Source organism: Pterocles gutturalis, unplaced genomic scaffold (genome assembly GCF_000699245.1).
Source record: "Pterocles gutturalis isolate BGI_N339 unplaced genomic scaffold, ASM69924v1 scaffold23260, whole genome shotgun sequence".
Lineage (NCBI taxonomy): Eukaryota > Metazoa > Chordata > Aves > Pterocliformes > Pteroclidae > Pterocles > Pterocles gutturalis.
The window spans coordinates 68,353-77,073 of record NW_010138868.1 but is presented as its reverse complement, the minus strand read 5'-3'; the positions used below and the strand labels follow the sequence as shown (position 1 = coordinate 77,073).

The window sequence follows — 8,721 nt, the reverse complement described above, 5'->3', positions numbered from 1 at the left end:
CCGCTTTCCTCTCTCAGGCGGTCGCCCTCAGCCGCCCTCTCACCTGCCCGTCACGCTGCCCTGCCGCCACCCATGGCCTTGCACCGCGCTCCCCTTCGTGCCCCGCCGGGCCCGCCCCCGGCCTCGCCTCACCTCAGCCACCTGTGCGATGTTCGTGTCGAGGCTTTTCCCGCGTGTGCCGGGCAATAACCCTTCCATTCGGCATAAGGCAGCGAGGAAAGCTGTCTGAGACTGGCAGGGTAAAGAAGGAGCATGGTTCTGATGACCATCTTGCCTGTATTAATTAATTATCACGTTTTCTGCAAACTCGCTATTTAAAACAACTGAGATGGATGGTCGGGTACCTCCCTGCACGTGTTTTCCCAGGCATGAGGAAAGAAATGAAGCTTTAAAACAAGAAAGTTGTGCGGTTGAGGCATATTTCTTAGAGCATTATCGTTACTAGTCAGTTACACGGGTGGTAACACAAATGTTAGTGTTTGCGCTCTGGGAATTATAACAGATCTTTCCATTCAGGAAGGGTTGAAGCAGTTCTGTGTGTGGACCGTGCTTGCAGAGCAGAGGGCCCCTGGAAATTGACAGGGGAAGGACTAGCTGCTTGTCTTTTTGTCTTTCTTATAGTGTTTGCAATATATTTTATAGCACATGTTCTCTGACATTTTTGCATCTTATGGTCCCCTTTTTGGGATTTCCTGAAAGACAAGTTTTAAACAACTGACTTTCTATTTTAGCTGCCCAACTAAAATACTCTGATTTTTCTCTGAAGGGCTTATACTTTTTCAAAGTGAAGCCTGGTGTGCATTTTGAGTCAAGGGCCACAGGTGAGGGCAGCCAAAATAGTGAACCACTCTGAACACCTGGTTAATTGTGAACTTAAGTCTGTACAAATTTAAGATAATGTTTTTTATAATTCAGTTTGCACTCTGAGATGTAAAAATTTTAAAAATATTGCTTTTTTGTGGTATACACTTCAACTGCAGTATGGTTCGATAAGTCAGTTTCTGATGGCAGTAGAATATGGTTCAGTTTTCAGATATTTCATACAGTATTAAGTGAATGTTTGGGTAGGAAGATGCATTGCTTTTATGTGTCCATTTAGGAGTCAAACTGAAGAATAATGAATTAAAGTGACTGACATCATGACAGCCATAAGACAGAGAAGGGTTGAAAAAGGCACAGAAGCAGCTGAAGATCAGCCTTCAGAGGAGAAGGATGTGAAGCCCTCTGGGAAAATTCTGTCTGGTGGGTAATGTAACATTATGGTTTTTTAGAAGTGTTTAGCTTTTGGTTTTTATCCTAAGCACAGGTTAGAACTAGGTATGTACCAAATACATTTTCATACTTGTATATATATCACCAAAATTAATTGGATGAGACAGAGGGCATGCAGATTACTACATGTCAAGCTCATCTCTGTTTTAAAATCCTAATTTAAATTGGTGAGAACAATTTTTTTTCAATTTAGTATCAGTGACACACTATTCATGTGGCTATCTAGGTTCTTAAACAAATCCCACTTCAAATCATGCATAACGTAAACAGATTTGAAGACCTCTGAGTTGTACCCAAATATAAGATTGCAAATGAAATCTGAATTTTAACTGCAAACCCTTGCTTTTTGACTAGCTAGGACAGGCTAGCTAGGTAAATTTAAAAGAGAGGCATTAAGTTTCTTAATTCAAAGATCTGTTTAAGTAATGAAATACTGACAAGGTTTTTGTTCAGAATTGTAACTTTAAAGTTGACAAAAATTGCTGTTTTTTTTTTTTTTTTTTGTTATTTTAAGAGATGTTTTGATCTAAATTCCAAGTGTTTCTATATATGCAGTATTGGTAGATGAAAGGGAAGTTATATTGTTGTTTCCACACAAGTACACTTAGGCTGAATACAAAATGGGGAAGTGGACACAGTTCTCATCCAGCCCAGCCATATTTGGTACCATTATGCAGATGTCACACACAGTACAAAACAGCCATTTCAGAGATATCATTCCAGGTCACTAAGATCCATATTAAGCCTTATATCAACGTTTAAAGAAATAACCCTAAAAAAAACAGGAATGTAAGTGTACACTAAATTGATTGAGCTACCTAGAAACACAAATTTCTTTCTCATGATTGTATCTATAAACTTATTCTGATGTCAACAGGAGGTTGTCTGCAATTCAAAGTACGACAGCATTGTCAAAGGCTGCTTTGGACACTGTTCAGTCTCTTTGTGGGTATTTAGTGACACTTCTGAATCTTCAGTGTTGTATTTTACAAAAACCAAGCAAACCCCCAAAAAAGAGGCAGCTGACATTTGAAGACTATTGTAATTTCTTACTTTGTGATCTAACAGTCATCCTGTATTGCCTTAATTAAAAAAAGATGCCCTGGAGGAGATTCCAATTTGGATTTACTATTTAGGTATGGTATTTGTCTAGATTTGTATAGGATCGTGGAGTTCTTAAACTATAACTACATTTTCCCAATTAAAGCACACCGCATGTAAATAACATATTCTGAGTTTGCTATATGAGCACATACAAAACACATCTCCATAAAGACCTCTTAAAACCCAGTGTCCTATTACCTACAGAATGCAAACTGTACTAGCACAGACAATGTATAAATGAGTTTCCAGAATTCCTGTAAGTTGAATTATGTGTTTCACAATGATAGAGTGAAATATTTTTCTTCCAAGATCATACAGGTGGAAAGCTGTGGAACATACTCTCAATAACTGTTGGTGGAATTGTTGCCATTTCTCTGGGACTTCTTACTTCTGTTTATGTTGCTACACTGCATGAAAATGACCTGTGGTTTTCCAATATTAAGGTAACAGTCACTTTCATACTTTAATCAGTGTTTTCATAGAGCATTAATACGAGTATTAATTTAAATTTCACTTATTTATGTATTTGTCTTTTAACTTGCTCGAAAATTTAGACTATTTCATTTTTTAAAATTTAACTTTAAAAAAGCTGTGCTTCCTTTCCAACCACTTTTTAAATACTTGATCATTTCTGTAAACACCTGTCCCCAGTTTTCCTCTTAAAGCGTTGGTACACAGCTCCTGCCTGAGTTGTAGCTATGGTTCTTCCAACCATTGATGATTATCTAGAATAGGATTTCAGCAATCTACTATATGTTGCTCTATAATCATCTTTCTTTTATCTAAAGCAATCCAAAAGAAATCTAAACTGTACTTTCTCTTACGTAAGCAGAGAAAGAATACATTCAAATATATGTGGATGAGATAAAGTTTAAACAAAATACTGTTTTATGAGTAGTATGGGAAGACTGCATATGAAGAGCCTGTGAAATTTCCTGCGAAGCTGAAACAGGAAGGCTCATCCTCGTGTCTGTAAAACAGTATATAGATATCTCTGTGCCTATATGTATGAGTGGACATTGTAGTATCTGTAAATATATGTACTTGTTTTCCAGCACTTCTGAATTGGCTAATCTTATAGCATATACCATATACTCATAAAATACAAGAATAAAATACACTATGGAACAATCTGAGATCCCTAAAAATTATGTTGAAAATAAATGGAAAATTTGCATTTTTCTCTAACACTTTATAGTTTGACCAAAGCTTATATTTTTGCATATATTAACTGGATTTTCTAAAAATTTTGAAAGAGTAAGTTTTGTTTCAATGTATACTCCAGCCCTAATTTTTGGAAGTGAGGACTGTAATCTGATTGTTGCCACACAGTTATCATATGCCTTGCTTACTGAAGTGCAGAGGTTATTCTACTCTATTTGTATTAAACATTACATTTAGAAGAAATTGAAGCAACAGAAATTGAAGCAACACTAATACACATTTATGCCTGTGAAACATAGTGCATCATCACTGCTGTGAAACATGGAAAAGAAAATAAATTCTAAATCAGTTATATTTCTATACATCTTAAATTAGTATATGTCAGTTACTCTGAATTGTCTGTAAACAGTGCATATTTGGGGATTTTTTGTTACTGAACTCTGATATAAAAATTATATAACAACCCATTATCCCCCGGACTTTTTTTCCTTCTTCCAATAAGCTACAGTTAGTCAGATGATAAGAACTCATACACAAAAGGGTACGTATGGCTGCTAAATTAATATAGTGAGATGTAATGGAAGACTTGGTTTGTCATTTTTTCTTTTACGTGAAGGTACTTCTCTCTTTCTGCATCAGTAGAAGGAGGTGTGCTGTATTTACCTGACACTTCTGCACTAAACTAGACAGAGGTTTTTACATTCACCATTTAGATACAAAAGGTGGAACTTTTGTTCTGAAGACCCCATTGCTATATGAACGTCATGATTGCTTACTTACAAAACTGTGCAGTTTGCCAATTGTATTCAACCCTAGATATTGAAAGCAAAAAGAGTTCTTTATGCAAAGTCATGATTCTTAACTTCTAAGTAACTGAAGTCACAACATGCATGTACACTTCTAGTGATTGCCTTTCTGTAATTTTAATTGCAATTCATAGAAAGACAGTTCAGTTTTGGGTGTCTTCCAGCAATGGTTCACCCATTTAGAAAAACTGTTCTGTGGTTGTTACACTGTTTTGTTCCATTTTGAATATGGCTTTCAACAGTGCATTGATTTCAGCTGCTGAGTATGTGTGAATCTTGTTCTTATTTGCTAATAAATATGCCTGCCATTATAAATTTGCTATGGTCATTGGAGAGAGATGTAATGTTCTTTGCTTATCAGAAAAACTGAAAATGCAGATCTCTAGGAGTGGTTTATGCTATAAAAGAGGTTAATGATTGATATTATGGTTTTTTTTTTAATCCCAAGACCTCCTGAAAGAACTACAGAAAAAGAGAATGGGGAATATCATGTCACATAATCAGAAGCAGTGTTTCTGTACACATTCCAGCAGGGGTCACAGAAGGTTATAATCATTTATCTTGACCAAACAACTTTGAAGAAAAAAGTTTTAATCTCTTCTCATATGCCTTAAAACAACAAAGATTTCTGTTTATGATAGTGAAAGCCAAAACCTATTTCTTAGCCAAGAATCCTTTCTGTTTTTTGAAAACTTGTTGGCACTACACATACAAAATGTCTAGTTTATTTTCAGTAATTTTCAATAGCAGTTTAGTGACTGCTCCTCAAGTACAGTTATCTTCTGGGAGCAGGATCTACTGTGAAAATAACAAAATAGCAGGGCAGGGGAAGAATTGCTTCAGGTCACCTGACAGTGGTTGTATTGCTTATTCAGATGCAAACTCTGAAGAAACCTTGAACAGGAATGAGCCAAGGCTCATTAATCCTGTAACACAAACAGGTGAGCCCCAGAGCTTTCATTTGGTTTTCATCCATTCTGAGTAAGCATTTAGACGACTATTGTTGAATTTTGCTTCGATAAAATTGCTGCTTGCAAGAAGTCAGGAATAAAAATGTCAACTTCTAAATCTTTCAGACATGCAAGATAAAAGTCCTGAGATTCTTCCTCTGGAGTGCTTATATTTTCCCTTTTTACATTATGAATATAAAAGAAAGATGAAAAATGTGGGGAAATGGATAGCCAGCTAATTAGAGCTCTACAAAGTGAATGCATAAGACAAAAAGGAAAGGAGGGCAGTCCAATACCTGTTAAGAAGTTATGGTTACTTTTACTCTGGATCAAAAGTCTGATCTGAGCAGGAGCCAGGCCATTCTGACAGATGGGCACGAGGTTAACGAGCCAAGAGACCGTGTACAAGGATTGAACACATTTGCGGAAGGCACGATTTGCAACCAGGAACATTGATAGCAGCTGTCTGTATTGAGTTTCCACTTGTATTGTTCAGACAATTTTCAAATCTCTCTGATCTTAAACTGAACAACTAGAAAGTATTTTCAGTTACACATATTTTGTTTTAGCTTTGTCAAAAAAGAAAAGTAATTGGAGCTTTGCTTGTGCTCTTTATTTATAGAAAAACTCAACTCAGACTTTGGCTGCTTGCTCAGTATTCTGAATGACTTGCTTAAGGAGTTTGAGGAAACCTAAGCTCTAGAATTTTGCACTGCCCTTGAGAGGAAAAGTCCTTTGTAATTTGTTTTGAATGCTTAAAATTATTAGGATATAATTGCATAACTTGAAATCATGTGCTACTCTGTATGTATCCTGGAGGACAGCGTTTGTTTTTTTCCTTGGAACAGTGATAACTCCTTTGTTAAATACTCACAAACAGAATTATACAGAAAGATAAACATGTGCTCTTATAATGCTTACCCATAAGTCTGTATGTTTTTATTGTCATGGAATACTAGGAAAAGTATTGTGAGTGAATAAAACAGATGTTATCTTAGCATGAAACAGATGTAAAACTCACTAGTGTTTGTCTCATAAAGTATAGCATTTGGTTGAATACAGCTGGTGCCAGGATTACAAATTAATCATGTTTGAATGCATTTTTGCTAATTAGATCCCCCTCTGTGACTACTCTCTCCCCCTTACTAAATTCTAAATGTTAACATTCCTTTTTTCTTTCTTTTTTATGAGCACTTAGAATCAGACACTTTTTGGTATTAGAAAACTTTCCAGTAGTGATTAATTTGAAACTAGGGCTTGTTCAAAATCCAGCGTTCTCATTTTAAGTGTGTGGCTTTTAGTATTCAGTGCCAATGTCGGTTTCTTCTGCTGATATTATAATGATTTGTATGTTATAGACCAGCTGGAGAGTTTAATTGTGAACTTATATTGAATCAGATGCATTTTTATCTGTTGATTTCTCTCAGACCAGAACTAATATTGGCTTAGTTTGTAAACAGTTGACTTCAATAAAACACATGTTTTGAGATAAGATTCTAAACTGGGCAATAGAGGAGGGAAGAACATGATTTTTTATCTAGCTTTATGTTAGCTCTGAAATAGTATTGGTTCTGTTCCTGAAAAAGAGATGGGACTGTATAAGAAAGATGAAAGTCTTGGGATTCTATGCATGGTCTTCATAAAAATCTCAGAAAACAGTAACATTCTGTTACTTCAGTAATGTTATTTTGTAAAGAAATCTGAATTAATAAGATTGTCTTTAGAAATCTCACTTAAATTTCTTAATGACTTGCTTACACCACATACAGGAATCTCATTGGATTTTCAAATCTGGATATAAACCTTTTATAACTTAATGCTTATCAGAGATATTTGCTGGGATGTTTTTTTTAACCTACTAAAAAGATCACTAATTATAAAACAATTTTGTGTAAGATGCCTATTATTTGTCTTCAGACTGGTTGTTCATGCAGTCTTATTTTGTTTAAATGTGGTTGCCAAAGGCTCTGAATTTGTTGAATTTCATTAGGTCTTCACAACTAATGAGTTAACAAAAGGAGGTGAATTCCAAAGCGAAGATCTAGTAGTGAGAGCAGTTTTCTCTAGGAGAGCTTTCATACCTCACTAGAATCCACGGGCTGCAGTATCAGCCAAGAAAGAGGCATAGTGTGACGTGTACCTAGATTAAATAATTTTTACATTAAAAATAACTTTACCCACAACTAAAAACAAGTAAAGAATTCATTTTCCTTTAACCTATAATATGAGAGCAATGAACAGCTGGCTTCCTGCAAGAAACAGCATTTAACAAGTGGGCAGCAGCATACCCTGCCAGCTGCAATCTCAGAGTGGCATTATGGTGCAGCCCCAAGTAGTGCACACTCAATTAATTGAGTCTTAAGGTGGCAAAGCCATGGAACACTGGGATTTCTACATCTGGAAGAAAAGGTTAAATGCATGGAGCAAGCATATGCAGTTTTAAAATCCAGCTGCACCTATGTAAATATTGAATATTTTAAAAGTAGTGAAAGGTCCAAAATGTTTCCAAACAGCATATCAGAATCACTAAAGTTAACAGAGGCATTGACATCTCAGCCCTTTGCCTCTCACCCTAATTTGTCCATTCGTTTTACCTTTATTTGTACTAAGTTGAACCTGTAAACCCAAAGACTCAAGCCACTGTATAGGTCAGTTTCCCTGGTGCAGCAAGAATTTGAGTTGAAGGCAGCTTCATATGATTGTGAAGAACAAATGGAAAGTTAATTTACTATTGACCTTTCACTTGCAGGAAGTTGAAAGAGAAATTTCATTCAGAACAGAATGTGGACTTTATTATTCCTACTACAAACAGATGATTCAGGCTGCTTCAATCCAGCAAGGTATTGTAAACTGTAAAGTAAGTTTTACTTCATGTTGCCAGCTGACCATTTTTAATATTTTTTCAAATATGGTTGAGAACAAGGAATACCGTAACTGTGAAAGATAGTTTAACAGTTGTACTGGAGACGGGTTTATTCTCTTCATACACCAGGGAGCCACTAAGTTACAGACATAATAAGTTCCACAGTGATACATTGGTTTCTGTGCCACACCTTCACATTCTGCTAAAGGCAATCACTTTGAGGGACAACTTTCCGTTAAGTTTTCAGCCGTGCTGGTTTATTCAGTATATTACTTTCATTTTTATTCTTCTCTTGTTTAATTTGAATTATGAGGTATTTGTGGGAAGGGGCAAATTTTTTTGCTGTATACCTGGACAGTAAGTGATACAATGAGCAGCTTCCAAGGAAACCATATGCGATGATGGGGTTTTCTGTGACAGTCTCATATTTTCTAGATACTTAACTGTTGCTTCTCAGCAATTTTGCTTATACTGCACGGTTGTCAGTATTAACATCACCTGTGTTCCAAGTAGTGACAAGAGTGGTTCTCAAGATCCAGTATGTACCACAGATTCTATGCTA

At 36.0% G+C, this 8,721-nt stretch overlaps 1 protein-coding gene across 1 annotated transcript in view; it reads left to right on the top strand.

Moving 5' to 3' along the window:
* The first annotated feature begins 1,139 nt into the window (after positions 1-1,139).
* Positions 1,140-8,721, top strand: part of DPY19L3 (dpy-19-like 3 (C. elegans)) — a 29,165-nt gene continuing 21,583 nt past the window's right edge. Inside the window, exons 1-3 of the mRNA XM_010083168.1 lie at positions 1,140-1,242; positions 2,686-2,819; positions 8,046-8,136. Coding sequence (XP_010081470.1) covers positions 1,140-1,242; positions 2,686-2,819; positions 8,046-8,136 — 328 coding nt within the window. The remainder of the gene's footprint in view (positions 1,243-2,685; positions 2,820-8,045; positions 8,137-8,721) is intronic.